This window comes from Tuber melanosporum (genome assembly GCF_000151645.1).
Source record: "Tuber melanosporum whole genome shotgun sequence assembly, scaffold_35, strain Mel28".
NCBI classification, from domain to species: domain Eukaryota; kingdom Fungi; phylum Ascomycota; class Pezizomycetes; order Pezizales; family Tuberaceae; genus Tuber; species Tuber melanosporum.
The window spans coordinates 318833-335736 of NW_003299030.1; the positions used below are offsets into that span (position 1 = coordinate 318833).

The 16904-nt window shown below is 45.4% G+C and overlaps 3 protein-coding genes; all 3 read right to left on the bottom strand.

The window, feature by feature from the left end:
- Positions 1-4264: 4264 nt before the first annotated feature.
- Positions 4265-7098, bottom strand: GSTUM_00007342001 (uncharacterized protein). XM_002839352.2 has 4 exons: positions 6767-7098; positions 6378-6507; positions 4880-6035; positions 4265-4810 (listed from the first exon to the last, which is right to left on the bottom strand). Exons 1-4 carry the CDS (start codon positions 6790-6792, stop codon positions 4545-4547), a joined length of 1578 nt encoding a protein of 525 aa, XP_002839398.1. The 5' UTR covers positions 6793-7098; the 3' UTR covers positions 4265-4544.
- Positions 7099-9254: 2156 nt separating this feature from the next.
- On the bottom strand, positions 9255-10822 carry GSTUM_00007343001 (uncharacterized protein; the record flags this gene model as incomplete). The annotated part of the gene is made up of 4 exons (XM_002839353.1): positions 9255-9269; positions 9311-9848; positions 9909-10172; positions 10248-10822. 4 exons carry the CDS (start codon positions 10820-10822, stop codon positions 9255-9257), a joined length of 1392 nt encoding a protein of 463 aa, XP_002839399.1.
- Positions 10823-10865: 43 nt separating this feature from the next.
- Positions 10866-11732, bottom strand: GSTUM_00007344001 (uncharacterized protein; the record flags this gene model as incomplete). The annotated part of the gene is made up of 3 exons (XM_002839354.1): positions 10866-10910; positions 10970-11268; positions 11348-11732. 3 exons carry the CDS (start codon positions 11730-11732, stop codon positions 10866-10868), a joined length of 729 nt encoding a protein of 242 aa, XP_002839400.1.
- Positions 11733-16904: the final 5172 nt, after the last annotated feature.

Below are 16904 nucleotides of genomic sequence, written 5' to 3' on the forward strand. Positions count from 1 at the left end.
TACTCCAGTATCACATCAGCACATCCCTCGTATCCACGAGACAATAATATTATGAAAACAAACCTTCAATCCCTTAAACCCTGCAAAATTAACCCACTCATTCTTTCCCTTCGTCAATTTAAACTCATACATCCCTTGCACCTCCCTAAGCCTATACTCGACCACCAAAGGAACTACGGACCCTGGAATCTCCACCTCGGCAGCTCCGTAAAACTCAACAGTACATTCATACTTTGCTCTCCTCATAAAGCTTCCTTCCCTCCTAACGCCCTCCAACTCCACACCAACACCCGTTACACGCACGAGCTTGCCTAGCTCGGAGTCAACGCCGACGAAGGTCCCCTTGAGTGAGAACTTCTCCGGCTTCAGCGCCTTACTCCATTCACGCTTCTCACCAAAATATCCCGATACCTTGAGCGATCCATCCTTAACCCCAAATACCCCACTCAAGGTCTCCCGAGCGGACCTGAGTCCAGAGTCGTTATGGAAGACCACCTCTGTGTCAAAATGCAATCCCGGGAGGGTCCCCAGGGCAGAGTCCCCAGCACGGAATGTGAACCCAGGCCGCACCAAGCCAATATCGCCAAACGCGCTCCCGTGAAGACACTTCAGCACATCTTTCAACAGTAACCTCTCTCCCAATGTAACGATCTCTTTGACGTCACTCGCCTTCCCTGCCTCTCCAACGAGTGTGTATAATCTCCCTGCAAGCCGAGTGCCAAAAAGCTTAATGTCACCGCCGAGAACGAACCCTGGTGGCGGTTCATCTTTCGAAGATGGTCCTTCACACTCGACCAGTTCACCGGTGGGGCTTAAAGTTGCTAGCTTTGGGGACTTGATGGGAGTGCCCTGGAGCTTCAGTATTGAGTCATTAGATTGCAGAGACTGGTAGATCTTATTGGGGTCGTTGGGCGTCAAGGATTGCGCTCGGCGGTGGAGGAGAGTTATGTGTAGGAGTTTTGGGTGCTTCTGCTTTTTGTTCGGGAGGAGACGGGAGAGTGTTGGCCAACGACGGGTGGTGAGTTTTGGGTTACTGTTGAGAGTAGATGTGGGAGTGGCATTGGCGGAGGACATTACGGGCGAGTGATAATTGGGACCGAGGAGGGGAGAGAAAAAAGAAGGTATATAGGAAATTTACCTCAGGCAAGTGTTAACGATAGCAGATAGCTCGACTAATTCGAGGAAGCCTAGTAATGATGGCGAGAGGAAACACAGAATTGTTGGATAAGATAGCTTTTCATCATCAGTAGCATCAATTGGGGGATATATATCGTACTCCTCGTCCCCCCTTCCCACTCACCCACTCATCGAGCCCATACCTCCCCTAAGCTTCGTTCCCACAGCCGCAGCAACTCCACACCCTCGGGCGTTCCTCTCACAACTCCCCCTTCCTCCAAATAGCAACCATCAATCCATAGTCATAACGCCCCTTTCAGCCCTCGTTTTTGATCGACTAACCCAGCCCTACCTGCTCCGCCAATAGCTGCCGAATTAGCACGGAACCCACCGAAGTATGTCTCTCGTCTCCCTCTTTTTTTTCCCCTTACGGCAATCGTGATATGATACCAACGCTTCGTGATATGTGGGTACTATTTTACCCCTCTCATACTCACTTCTCACCCATTCACCCGTCTACCTCTTACCTTTTCCATACCCACAACTTCGGTCACCGCGCGAAGCGGCTAACTCGTCTATAGTAGCACCCACTCCACGCTCCAGCACTATTTCGAGCATAGCCGCAAACAATTGGAATTCTAGCACAGGCAACATCCCTCCACCCGGACCGATACTCACCGGTGGGTTTTGCATGGGGAAACGAGCGGTGAACAGCACAGCTTCCGCAGTCCTAAGGAAGCCACCGGAAGGATTCTTGTTTGGGTTTAAACGTCAGGGTGAGGGGGGTGTCCTAATTCCTTAAACTGGGGGGCTGTCTGTGCTTCTAAACAAAGGGATGACCAGAAATGCCAAAGTTTTCCCGACAGACAGACAGGCAGGCAGACAGATGCAGTAGAACGGTGAGATGGTACAAGTGCGAGTACAGTCCACTACACAACTGCTACCTAGCCGTATACTAGATTGGAGGCGCTAGGGCAAATAATACCCGCCGACTATGATACTGGGAATAAATCTCCGCCTTGTCACTAAAGCATAACACATTTCAGTACTCGAGTACTCGCACAGTGCCATATAGTACCGGTATCTAGGACCTTACCTTCTTTCCCCCCTCCCTCCACTTTTTTCTTTTTCAATCCCTCATCCCTCCCCTACTCCGCACTGGGCATCTTGACTGACGATGGGTAATAAACTGCGATGCCCAGCTCGCTACGTGATGCACCTGTGTTGTATTGCGTCTGTGACCTATACCGCATGGGGGAAAGAAACGGCTTATATCAGACATTCCTCAGCCCTATGAGTGGTTCACCGTAGTGCCCTATGACAGGGTAAACTTATGTCAGATAGCCACACGGTGCGATATTATACCGGTACTCGAGTGCCACCGTGAGATCTTGCGGATTTCGTAGTACCATAAAAGTATAATAATAAGTATCATAACGAGAGGGGGTCCGCATAACGGGAGGGGGTTGCGCCTCGCTCGCTGCAAGGCGACCCCATCGCCACCCTTGTCGCAGAGTTCGGAGCAAAAGCGCCCGGAAATGGAAAGGTGTCTCGTCTGGTCGACAAGAAAAAAGTCATCGACAATCGAGCTGTCGCTATGATACACTGCTGGCTCAAAAGATCATGATATCAGCTAGCATTTTGGCACCGACATCGCACTTTCCCGACATGTTATCGAATTTTTTTCCTTCGACTTGCTCATAAAAAATGCTAGATTTATTTAAATCAAGTGTGTACCTGCATATCACCTTAAAAACTTAAAAAAGCTATTTTCACAGCACAGTAAGTAACCTACCGGTACCCCGCCGGTGATAACCTTAACAATAATATTATTATTATAAAAATAATAATAATATTATAATAGCCGCTTTAAGCACTCTACACACACCATTCCGAAACCTCCTCAACTCCCTCTCTAGCATGGCATAATACTATCATATATTGAACTTTTACCCCACATTTATGCCATTTCTGTCGCGGGTAAATAAATAAATAAAACATTCCATTCAACGTTGCCCGGTCCATGGCTCAAATTTTCAGGCCTCCTATGATACTTTCATTTGAGACTCTTTAGGTTTAAAGGGGGGGGTTCGAACTTTGGCAAGAATTAGACTCTCGAGAAGAGTTATCATACCGGTATCATGGTCTAAAATTTCCTCCTCCGAAACAGGTGCTTCCCGAGACAGATATGAGAGGACAGGACGCCAGCAAGATCTTACTAGGACGTTAGAGGCAACTCCAACGTCCTAGCACGTGGTCGTTTTATTCAAGTTCAAACGGTAATTGATTTTTTTGATTTCTTGAATCATGATAATTCCCCCCCCCCCCGAACAGCCAGGTATAGACTTCTTGCACATTGAAAAAATGCCCTAATTATGATATTTTCAAGGGTTCTAGATAGAGAGATCTCAGGTTGGATACCCGAATGCAGTATGATACCATGATATCGCCTGCCGGATGACATTTGCAGACTACTGTATGAAGCCGAGGCCAAAAAAAAAAAAAAAAAAGAGGCGAGCAGTGTACCGGTAAGAGCCGTCCACTTGGAAAACAGTCATATCCATGACCTTCTGTGCGTACTCGTACAGTAGTCTACAAAGTTCTTTTTCGGATACCGGTACTCAAAGCTTCTTGACAGGTGAGGCGGTCCATGGTTGAGTGGAAACTAACCCATTCTGAACTCACCCAAAACCCCATCCAAATTTTTGAAGACCTTAGGCTAAACTCCCCGTATTTTACTTTCCAACCCTTGAGAATTCCGTATGCATGGTACGATATCACACTCAACAAACTACGATAGCCCAGGAACTATCGAGGGAGCTATAGCTAGTATGATAATATTATCATCTTGGTTTTGCTGCAATTTCTGAGGATTTTGCATGTGAAATGGCAAGGCTTGGCGCTGTTTCCAACTTCAACCCTAAAACACCGGTATCGCATGCCAAAGTAGCCAACAATTCTTTCAAATCTTTTGATTTTTTTACGGCTCCAAAATGTATTGCTCTGAAAGTGTAAAGTAGCATGGTTTGGATTGTTACATGTCATTCTGTTCACCATTCTGTCACAACCCTTGTCATGCAGCATGAATCATAAGGTAAAAAAAATTTTAAATCCATATCAATTCAAGCGAATTTTTGGTGGGTCACAGCACGTGGAAAAAGTTTGAATGAAGCCGGTCTCCCTTGCCCCCTCTAACATTGTATCCCTCAGCCGATAATCCCCTTGTATCTTTTGTTCCGTATTACCACCTACAAGCGACAAAGAAAACCTCTCCATGAACCGGGGAAAAGAAAATTGAAATAAGGCGATAGAGAGAAGCGTAGCAGTACAAGCAAAAAAGGAAAAGAAGGAAAAAGGGAAAGAGTGTATTCATCCCTTCGCAAACCAAGCTCCACAGCAGTGCCATAAGACAATAGCCAAATTAGAGCTCAAGAAGAAGACAAATGAAAAAACCTCAAAGGGGACCGCACCGCGGGCACAATAGTACCCCAAACCCTCGAACCAAACCCAGAAACCGTCCCCATGCACGATTGGAAAAGAGCAATCACTGACACAGAATTCCACAAGGCCCGCATCCCTAGCTTCCCCTCCCGACCCATCGTCCGCTGAGTATGTATTACGGTTTGTCGAATCAAAAGGAAGACAATTAAAAATAAAAGAACATGAACTTTTCGTATCATTACCGGTACCACCCCTTGTCGCGATTCTCATTAACGACAGCGCAACTTCCTCCACTTACTCCCCCTTTACGGACTCATCTCACCTTTACTCTTCCCCTTATCCTTGCCAAAATGCAACTTTTCCTTCAGGCTTCCGAAGAAGCTAAGTCGGTTCTTCTTCCTCGTAAGTTGAGTGGGGCTGGAAGGAGGTTCTCCATTTCCGTTCTCGACGCTCTTTCCTGGGGGTCCGTTCTTAGCGGGCTCAACCGGGGTCGTTGGAGACAATGGGGTAGTAGCCTCTTGAGGGTCTGTGACTTCAAGCTTCGGGATTGGGGCGGGGGAGGTAGAAGCATCGCCCGCAGTGTTGTTCAATTGGGCGGGGGTGACTGGTTTGACTTCATCCCTCAATTGGTTCTCCACGGCCTTCTTAGCTTCGGGGGCGTCACTAGCCGGGGAAACGGCCGAGGCGGTAGTGCTCTCTCCAAGCTCCCTCTTCGCTTCAGCAGTAGACTCGGCCGTAGTAGCCTCGGGGGAAACATAGGTGGCATCTTGGGCCTGTTTGGCAACTTCAGGGGTAATAGCTGGTGTGGTCTCTTCATTCCCCTCGCCAGAGGCACCGCTAAGTCTGGCAGCAGCAGCAATATCGGCTTGCGCTTGGTCGATAATAGTATTTCCTTCGGTGGTAGGCTGAACAACAGAAAGTCCTTCCTTCAACTCCTCCTCGACCTCTATCTTCTGTTCAGCCACCTCAGGGACCGCGGGAGCCTCGGGAGAAGTATCGGCCTTCTCCTGCCTGGTATCGAGCTTGACACCACCACCGACGTCTTCGGAATTATCGTCATGCTTAGGAGCGGGCTCGCTAGGCGTGACCTTTTTGGCATCCTCCTGAGGAGAGACCATATAGGTAGGGTCGGATGTTTCGATAGCCGGAGTCTGTGGGAATCCACCAGGAACATTCTTGAGGCTTGGTGTTCTAGCCTCCTTAGAGACTCCAGCGGCCAAGGCGGCAGTAGTAGAGTCGGGTGCGGCGGAGGAAATAGCCGCATCCTGAACGTCGCCGTTGGTCTCCTTAGGGACCTGGGCCGCAAGTACGGCAGTAGTAGAATCGGGGGCAGCCGAGGAAATAACGGCTGAGGACATATCTGGTCCGGTTTTCTCTTTGACAAGATCTTCGGGTAGCAAGACGTTGTTTTCAATTCCGTCGTCGCCGGCTTCCCTGCGTGCAGTGATATCGACTGTCCAGTTTCCGTCTACGACGTACTATTCGTAGAAAGATAATTCCCGTTAGCAAATGGTGTGCGGAGGTGCAATTGATAAAGACTCATGCAGAGCGATAAGCAAGGTTCTATTTATAGGGCTGCCCGAGGAGGGGGGGAAATATTGTTTGTATCTCGAGTAGAAATGCACAACACAATCTGCTGTCTCGCACAAGTCGACAAGACTGAATTCCAGGGGGAATTGGTCAAGTTCCTTCTCCCAAGCACAATAGCACTAGCTAGTCGGCATTCCCATACAAGCACACCAGTGAACAATCCGAACTCTATGCCACTCGACAAAAACCGGGCTTGAGAGGAACGGGTGGTAAGACCATTAACAACGTACCTTGTAAAGAATCTTTTCGGATGGCAGAGAGACTGTAGCAACGAAGGCATCTCCTTCTTTAGTGAGCTTTGTAGACTTGCCCCAGTCATCGAACGACCCAGTGACGTAAACTTCTCCAGCCGGTTGGGCCCTGTTTTTATCAAACACAAAAGTACCCAATTAGCCTCTCTGATCCTACCATGCAGTGCAAGCATCGCAAGCACATAATCAAACCGAATTACTGCGAGCACAAGAGTGGCTGGCCACAGAAAATATGTTATTGCTGCCTCAAACTCCATCTCGCCAATGTTTTCCTTTGGAGCAGCAGGAAGCTGGGACAAGGCTCGCTGGGCAAAACGATGATGTGCCGGGGGTTATTGGGGTGGAAACGGAAAGAAAGTGAAACAAACCATTTGAACGTGAAACTCCCCGCCATTTTTTCCGGTTCCTTTCGGTGGTATACCAAGATTTGAAGGGGTTTTTTTTTCGTGAAACTTATCGTAAGTCCTTGATCTGTCGTTAATAATTCGTTCAGCTTTCCACCATCAATGGTAAAGGTATCCTATGCTCAAGGGGGGTGGGGGAAGGGATTCTGCGGAAAAGGCAATAGCAATCCGACTTCCGATAGGTTCTCGGGGGTCTCTTCCTCACTCTCTCCTATAAAAGGTGCGGAGGAGAGAATTGCCTAAAGAATAGAAAGGGGCGGAAGAGAAGGGATAGATGGAATAAAAGAATAAAAGGGAGGAATCGATTTGGGATGAGGGGAGGAGGGGATAGGCGACGACAGTACCTAGGAATCAAATATACCTATCGAATTTCAATTGCAACCCGGTCCCAGTCTCTTCCCGCGGTGCGCGTTGATTTCTTCCCTAAGAAAAAAAAGAAAGAAAAGAAAAGCCGCAAAAGAGTCGAATTGGGAAAAACAGATGGGGTGCAGCAGCAGGACTTTACAAAAAAGTAGAGCGGGCTTTCGGGAGCAGATTCCTGGGCGAGAAGCGTGGACGATAAGACCTAGTGAATAACGGTCACAGAGTTCGACGACTGGCGAGCCAACAGGAGCTGCAGTTGGAACGGGGAAGAGACCAGAGCAAGGACTTTTCAACCAAAGAGAAGTTTGGATGGTGCAGGACGTAGGAGATGTGCAGCGGAGTAGGAGAAGAAGAACTGGCAGAGAGCCAGATGGGCACCGAATTATTACTTTTCTTCTTTTCAATTTTCTTCTCCCGCACACTCTCTTAAGGGCAGAGCTTGGTGAATCACAGTAGTAGGCAAGCGAAGGCCCGAGCCCAAGAACAAGGCGGCGTTGATTAGGTCGCCCGCCTCTTCCTCCTATAGCCACGCCCATTTCCTGGTATGGAAACGCCAACCAGTCCATTCCTTGACCCATACCCATTCCTACCATGCAAAAAACGTCATTTATCATAACTCTTATCCTTCTCATGTCACAAATGAACGGGTCACTCTATCCTCACCACCACCACTTGGAATGGTGCTATCGCAGAATTGGAGACTGATTGATCCACATCATCGCAGGGCATGGCATACTCGAGTACAGTACTCGAGTACAGTAGCGGGGCATAAAAGAAAAGCCACTGTAGGAAAAGGAAGATAAAAAGGAAAAAATACGAGAGAGGGAAGCAGAAGCTCTGCGTTATCATCTACTTTTAGACTTCCAACCCTCTCTGCTCGAGTACCGCACGACCATAACAATTACGATCTTCTCTGCCTTAAGATCACTGCACTGGTATTGGTTGTGGTGCCGGTACTCGAGTACGAGTACAGTGCCTAACTTTAGTCTGTAGCCTTTATCAAAATTGTCTACAAAGTCCGTCGTTCCCCTGTCCATCCCTTTCGCCCCCCCCATTCGCGTCGTTGCTGGTTGCTGGCCTCCGGTTGCTCTATCGTACCATACGACACCAAGTATTGTGCTCTGCGGTACAGTATGAGGAAAAGATAGTTTTCTTAGCCTCCGATCACTTACTTTTCATAATACGTAACAGTACTAATAAATCAGTCAAAAAGTACAGCGCTGTACAGTACTCGTACATACTCGCCCCCTGCGAAGAATCGGCTCTAGTTGTCACCTTGTCGATGGTTTGCACTGATATAGTCGCTAAGTTGACCGTGTTTTCGAGGGAAGTCCTCTATCTTTTTTCTTTCTTTTTTTTCGTTCAATGGGGGTTCTTTCTTTCGCACATATTTTGCATTCGCGGTGTCCGTGTCCATGGCCCTTGTTTTTCTTGGCGTTATCACGACACAACCATGGGATGATACGACAAAGAGGCTAGAGCCCGGCGTCCAGAAAAAAAGCAATTCCCCATTCAGCCCTCGGATCCGCAAAGCACCGTTATCTGACATCCACAACCTGCAACCCAGGTCACTAAACGTGGTGGTGGATGTTGCATACCGTGTTCTTGATTCATCAAAAAAAAAAAACCCCCCGGCAATAACTGGGTTACCTGACAAAAAGTTTGGGGGGGTGGAACCCCGATCTCGAACACCAGGATTTGCCTTCCGATCAGCGTTCATGCCCGGTGGTTTTCGGTGTAAATCCAATGGCAATCTGTTGCGGCACATGAATACGGCATCCTGGGCTAGATTGATATTGAGATGTGGCATACTTGTACCGGCACAAGCGCACGAACCCAGTGGTATGATAGTTGAAATGCGAACGACTTCTTTAAGCTGCATACTGCCCTTTATACACCGCGGAACCTGATAGTCACAATGTACGAGTACAGGTGCGGTGCGCGCTCAACGTAGCACCAGTACAATGGGGATCTAAGTCCCCTTTTGAATAGGCCAAATTATATAGGAAAAAAACGCCAGGAACTCGAATAAAGCTAAAACAATACCCAAAGCTAGCGTTGATAGTAGGGCGCCATTAACGCACACTCTTTAGGCAATGCTATACTATACAGGTATCTCCGTATGATAAGGTACGATAGGCATACCGTTGTTCGCCTGGGGCCTATGTTGAAGGTTCTAGAGGTTCCCTCAAATGCAGTAATCTTCCCGGTAAAGGGACGCTTTGAATCTCCATAATACTTGATCCTGTACCGCCCAGCTGGGGTTCCCCGCTCAATAGTCCAACTAATTGTGACCTCGCTCTGGCCACTGAATCCTTCTGTCCTCTCCCACTGGTAAACCAAATCCCAGTCGGTATCGTCCCTGACTCTGCTCCACGTACCGCCATTGTTCCTTTCAACTGCCGCGTATGTACCACCGAGCCTAAGGTTGTTTCGGGGATTCGCTCCCACAAAAACTACCTTTACCAGACTCCCACTCGAATACGGAGTTGAGGCAACATCCGTAAGAACATCACCAAAATTTTTCCCAAGGCGCGGGTTATCGTGGACAACCCCTTTGATAAGCGAGATTGAGGTGTTGGTGTTTATCGGTGGTGAGGGCCCCGGGGGTACGGGGGTGGATGGTGGGGTTGCGCCGAGATAAGGGATATATTTCTTATAAAGCGAAATATATGCACCCAGCCTAGATAGCACAAAATAGTCAGTAATCCCAAGACAACCACGACGGGATAAGAGCACCTACGTGAACTGTCCGTAAAGGGTACTAGCCCCTTCATATCTTTGGATGGCGTATTCTTCGGGAGTCGCAATATAATGTGTATAACTGTTTGCTGGCCCGCCAAGGACTATCCAGCTATCACCACTGCTAATAATTCCCGTGTTGTTCAATTCCTCTGCCACGGCCTTCTTCCATCGACGTCCGGACATGGTCGTTGCTTCACCAGGCGAAATGATAATGGCGAGCTGCCCAACGCGGAACATTTGCACATCGACGATGTTAGGAGCCCTACGCACACGCGCATTAGCCCTACCCTCCCGCCACTAGTGGACGGAATTCTCTTGGGAGTTACGAGTTATATACCATGGGTAAGGTTTGTCCATCTCCCCAACGTCCAAGAGTATAGGTTTGGGTTGATGACACTCGACTTGGTCCTTGCTTGGCTTCCTTAAAAAATTTCTGACTAATAACCAGAATGGATTACTTGGCGCATTCGGGTCGTTTTGAGTAAAGTCAAAGGCTCCCGGCCCATCGGTTGTTCCGGCAGCAAAACTGAATCCCAGAGCTGCCTTACAGGTTCTCTTAGTTGTGCTGTTTGATAGTTGAAAAGTGTAGTTTGAAAAGTCGACAAAAGTATGAAAGCTTCTCACAGCACCACCATCTCCCGCCACTGGTGCTTTACCTGTACCATGGTAAATTGCCTTTGCGCCCAGGTACTGCTTCTCGCCAATTATACGACAGGATTCGGTGTCCGAGATTCGGAAGGCGGGGCCTCTGCCCATACATTGTTGAGTCTTGCCCCCACAGGTCGAATCCTCGTATTTACAAGGAAGTCCCGTATCCTGGCATATGGGTCCCTCGGTGTTGGGCGATGTATCACCAACGTTTGATTGGGAAAACCCGGCAACGAATGATCCACCGATATCCTTCTCGAGCATTAGGGCAGCAAGGCCTTTGTTGTCTCCAGAAATGAGTGTATTATTATTGTATAGAGAAGTTCCGTGGACAGGAAACCAATTTAGAAGCCTGAAGATGCACATTAGCGATCACAGTTTGCGAAAGCTAGGGAAAACAAAAATGGCCACTAGCCCCATTGGCATGCCGCTTTCGTCCTCAAATGAAAGAACTGTCATTTCTTTATCCACCTGTCCTCCGATGCCTTCGTAGCTAGCTCTCTCACGCTGTGGGTTGGCCTCATAAGCGTAAGGGCTACGGTTGATATTTGCATCCTGGATAAGGCCTTTGCTGAGAGAAAGGTAGCCCGGCGTTAGTGATTCATGGGCACGTTGTATGGAGCTAACAATCCCTTCAACGATAGCAGTGTAAGACTGCGAGTCAAACCCGAGGGTCGTTACTTGTGGTAGAAGGTAATTAAGCCAGGCACCTAACCAGTCACAGGAATGTCAACCCAGGGCCTTAAGTGTAGACACTAATTAATTATAGGGTGAACAGATAGGACCAACCTGGACCAGAGTGGCTGTGGGTTCCCACGATAGCAACGTTTGACCGTGTATAGAGACCACCATATAGGGCTTGAAGCTTTTCCATCACCCCATTTCTAATTGCCGTATCGCCACTTTGAAGGTCTGCGATAACGTAGACGAAACTATCATTTGGGTGGTTGACGTCTCCGACGATAAATGCTCTCGAGAAAAGTCTCTGCCGAAGTCCTGTTCCTTTCTGGTCTAATGAGGCATATCCCATCATTCCAATCTCTACCACGGGACCAGTGACATCAGCCTTACCGACCCCAATGAGGTATTTATCACCTCGGGTTTGTGCTCTCGCAGTACATAGTATGTAGAGGATGACGGTGAATGTAGCGATAGCATATCGAAGGTGAAACATATCTAAGAACCTGAGAACGGTAATGAGGTTTTTGTGTTTGTTTTTTTAATGCGATTCTCTGGCGTTTGGAGTGTACGAGTACGAGTACTGTACAGTACGGTAGTAGTACAGCGCCGGGCCAACCTATGGAACTACCAGTAAATGCCCACGTCAGATCAGAGTTGGGAGGTCTAGGACAAGGCCAACTACCATGCTCGTACACATGTGGATGGGACCAGGCTTGGGTGACTATCCGTGGGAGCCTCGTTTGAGGCATGGTGGGAAGACTCGGTGGTGAAACCCCAGCTCCTTCCTGCTGCTATTCCCCCCGATCGCCGATGCCCCACTCCTGCTCTCTGGACATGAATACCGCACACTCTGAGTCTGGGAGGTTGTCAACTCAAACTTTGGTACTCGTACACCCCGAAAAAGTTCCCAGATATTTGGGGGGGATGAAAGTATTGGCTCTTGGCGTTTGTAGAGTCGATTATAGCAAAACGACTTCCCGCCGATCACCGGGAAGTCTGTTGGCCTTCCGGATTCCCTGCCAATTGGATTGAGTTAAGGCGGATACCGGCAACATCTCAACCCCAACCAAACTTCCTGGGTAGGGGGACATGTATCAAAACACCCTCTGGCTTAAGAAACTATTGAGGGGAATCAGTCTGTTCTCGGGTAGAGAATGCATTGCTCATGTATTAATACGGCGGGAACAAGGACTGTACTCGTACTCTAAATTACGGTATCATGAAGCATGATTCACATCATCCCTTGGCAATATTCCAATAAGGGCGCCGTTGGAAACCAAAACTACCCCATCAAGGGGAACCGGGAGCCACCTTGTTTATTTCCTTTTTTTTCCCGCCATTCCCCCACAAATATCGAGTAATGGATCGCCTCTACTCATCTGGCCCGATTGGGTCGCACTTTGTTGTTGGTACAAGGGACAGGCATAAATTCAGGGTACAGAGCCGGGGTGCGTGTCTTACAAGCAATGGAACAGAGTGACATTGGAGAGTAGAAATAAATACTTAGAGTACTTAAACGAAGTATTGGAGAAACTTGAATAAATAAAAAAAGAGAAAGAAATAATACCTATCATTGGACTGAGGATAAGATATAAATGAAAGAAGGAGACTAATAATAATAATAATAATAATAATAATTTGAAGTATGGTAAACTTAAACAAAGCATATAAGAAAAACTAAGATATAAGCAAATTGAGAATAAAAGCTATTGCCAATTTTAATAATCCAAGTCAGTAAAATACAAGAAATCAAAATGAAAATATTTCAATAATACTCGTAACAATAATAATAATAATAATAATAACAATAAAAACAAAAACAAGAACTTAGAACGTAGTATGTCCTCCATCAGCAGCAAGTACTGCCTGAACATACTCAAGCATACTTAGTAATAGCTTCTCCAAATCTTGAGAGGAAATGTTATCCCACTCCTGCTGGATGGCATCAAGCATTAAATTGTTAGTTTGAGGGTGGGGGGTACGGCTATTAATACGGAATTGAATAAGTCACCAGACCCCTTCAATTAAATTGAGGTCTGATGGGCATGCTGCCCAAGGAAAAATATAGTTAGTCAATCCCTCATTTCTATATACCTCTTTTGTATAGTTAGGTGTATGGGGGCAAGCCCTATCCTGTACAATATAAATATAATCTTCAGTTTCTTGTGAGATATTATGCTAAAATCAAGTCAGATGCGGTACGAGATACTTACAATACCCCCTTGTATTAATTGCTTTTCCCATTGAGCTTTTATTTCAAAAAATCAATAGCCCTTTCTGCATTCTGTAAAAACATTTACAAACAAGAATAGTCTCCAGCTTTTTAAACTTTGGCAGTAGACATGACAGATTGAACTCCTCTGCTGCAGTTCGAGTAATATAGACCTGGCCAGGAGAGCCTCCAATATTGAAGACACTCTTATCAGTCCATATTACCTTCCTCCAATCCTCGACCTTCTAGCTTATAAACTGAAGAGCCTAATCCTTTTAAGCCTACATATTAATAGTTTGTTAATAATTAACATAAATAATATTAAGTATTTCAATAAGATAAGGTAGGAGATAATAAGATAAACTTGAATTAAAATATAAATATAATTAAATTGATTTAAAATTAGATAATTAGCAATCATAGAAAATACAAGTAAAAAATAAAAACAAAAGAAATAGCTTAAACAAAAATGAAAGACAAGCAAAAAAATAGAAAGCAAGAGAGAGAGAAAAAAAAAAAAAAAAATAAGTACTTTCAAATAAGAAGGCTTAAGATAAGGCTTAACTCTAGCAATGTATCTGTGATATTCTTCTGAAGCCAAAGAGTACCTTAAGGTCATTTCAGAGGCATTTATTCCCGCCATGTAGGCAATTTCTGTCAGGGGCTTTCGACAATTCTCTGCGGAAGCGGTGGCAAGAGTGATTAGCTTTGTTCTCTCTTTCAAGCCAAGAAGATGATTGCAGCCACAAGTGGATGATCGCTTATGGGTAATTAGAGGTCGCCAAATTAGAAAAACAGTGGTAAGAACCACTTCAGTAACTGTTGAAATCTTTCTGTATGTCGACTTAGCAAACTGCTTCAATGCTCAAATCTTGGAAAGGAATGAGGGAGAAATCTCATAGCAGATAGTAGAAGTTTCACCAGCAGGAATGTCAACTCAAGGTAAATCATCTGATTCAATTGGTAGGCTTGATGATAGAGTCTGGATAGTTGAACTGGAGTTGTCAGAGTCTTCTACGTATTCTGTAATCTGTTAGCAATTAGAACAATAAACTCTCTTGTATAATTAAAGCAAACATAAGTCAAAAAAAAAAAAAAAAAAAAACTGGAACCGATTGTATAAACCTAATACAAATAATCAAATAATGCAAAGAGTAAGAAACAATTAAAATAAAAATTACAATTAAAAATTAAAATAAAGTATAATATAAGTCAGAGAAAAAAAAAAAGGAAAAATAATGGAATAAAAGTTGAAGAGATAAACAATTTAGGAGAAAAAGGAAAAGAAATTTTTTTTAATATTAATTGAAATATAAAAAATCGAAAAAATATACAAAGTAATAGAGACCTAAAAAGAAAGAAACTATGGTGGTTAGTGGATTTGACGAAGCAGAAAAGATAGAAGCAGAGGTGTTAGGTTTGAGGAGGTCAAGTGGAAGATAGAAGATTTAGGGTTAGGTGTTTTTTTTTCCCCACAAAATAAGTCTCCCTCCTCTTTAAAAAAAAAATTAAAAGGAACATTATTTTGACGGAAGAAATGCTTGGCTAATAGTATAATTCTATTTTAATAAACCAGATGTACTAGTTAATTTAAAAATTCTCAAAAAAGAATAAAAGTATAAGTATTAAAGAATATAAATAAATAGAAAGAAAAAGAAAAAAAATACCAGATAAGGATAAGATCATTGATGATTCTGGAGAGAATGGATTTGATAGAAAGGAGAGTGAAAGAGAGAGTAGCGTTGTAGGAGTGAGATCCTGAGAAGAAGATGAATGGAGGGATTGAGGCAATTTAGTTCTTGTTTTAGATATATTATGAGATAATGGACTGAGGATGAAAAACTCATAAGTAGAGAAGATAGAGCTTGAGTATTAGTGTCACGAATGTGGCTTGGCATGGAAAAGGTTTTCACGTGACACATGGTTATGAGTCACAGGTACGTTATTGTTTTACACATATGACTCATTCGGGTCATATGATCTCTTATGTGTGGGATTTGTAATGCTTTCGCACATGGCTCAAATATGAGTCATGGGATGTGTGTTTAGCAAATATGCCTCGCGAGTATGCCTTGCAGGTAAGCCTTGTGCATATGATTTATATTTTGCACAAGACCTCGTTATGAGGTCATGGGTTTCGCACATATGACTCAGTCGAGTCATATGATTTGTTTATTGGGTTATGATTGGTTTATGAGTTTTGTACATGACCTCGCTATGAGGTCATGGGATTTGAGCATGTGATCACTTTGGTCACATGCCTAGTGTCACGAACGTGGCCTAGCGAGGAAAGGGTTTTCACATGACACATGGTTATGAGTCACTGGTATGTTATTGTTTCACGCATATGACCTAATGGGGTTATATGATTAGTTATGTGTGGGATTTGTGATGCTTTCGCACATGGCTCAAGTATGAGTCATGGGATATGCGCCTGACGAGTATGCCTTATGAGTGTGCCTTACGGGCAAGCCTTGCGCATATGGTTTATGAGTTTCGCACATGACCTCGCTATGAGGTCATGGGTTTTGAGCATGTGATCACTTTGGTCATATCACTAGTTTGTTATGATTTAGTTTCATACATGTGACCACTTTAGGTCACATGACTAAAGGCGGAAAGAACACTATATAAGGAGGCCGATGCGGCCGAGGAAGATAGGTTCTTCACGCTTTGTTCTAAGTACTTTTCCTACTTATTACTTTAACAAATATAAAAAACCTTTACAATCTTTATCTTTATTGCAACGTTATCGTTACGCCAAGGAAGGCGCTTTACGAAGGAGAGTTAGAGAAAACTTACGATAGGCGGTCCCGGTAGAAGACAAGGGTCTTGTACTATCGGTAACGTAGGCAGAGGCCTAGAGCTATCGTAAGACAAAGAAAAGAAGAAGACAGGAAGAGAAGTATCATTCCCCGCCGCCAAGCACTAACTATCCAAAGAGGGATCGTTACACCTAGTTTGTTATGATTTGGTTTCGCACATGTGACCACTTTAGGTGACATGACTTTAGGCAGGAAGAACACTATATAAGGAGGCCGAGGCGGCTGAAGAGGATAGGTTCTTCACGCTTTGTTCTAAGTACTTTTCCTACTTCTTGCACTCCGTGTCGGAAGTGAGCATAACCAATACTTTACCTTATTATGCTCGCGATAAATACTTCATCTACTGTTACTTGTTTGTATTTTTCGTTTTAGGCGGCCAGTTAGAAGTTGTTTTTCTCGCTTAGAAGATACTTCAGTGTGAGATATCCGTGGCCTGGTCCCGGTAATCACTGAGTATAGTTTGGGTGAGGATGGCGTCTTCGACAGCCTCCTCATCCACGGATTCTCCCCCCCCTTCGAGGATGTCGTCCCCCTGTTCGGTATGACTCCTACCCCTCCTCCTCGCTTGAGACAGCCCGTGCGGCCTTGTCTCTCGCGCCCTCTACCGAGGCCGACCGTGGCCTCATCC

What these genes read in the sequence shown, in the direction of transcription:
- GSTUM_00007342001 (XM_002839352.2), bottom strand. Translation starts at nt 6,792, where the DNA reads ATGGCGGGGAGTTTCACGTTCAAATG. An exon ending in GGGAGTTTCACGTTCAAATG is followed by an intron (nt 6,508 to 6,766) that starts GTTTGTTTCACT and finishes TGATAAAAACAG; the next exon opens with GGCCCAACCGGCTGGAGAAG. An exon ending in CCGAAAAGATTCTTTACAAG is followed by an intron (nt 6,036 to 6,377) that starts GTACGTTGTTAA and finishes TTCTACGAATAG; the next exon opens with TACGTCGTAGACGGAAACTG.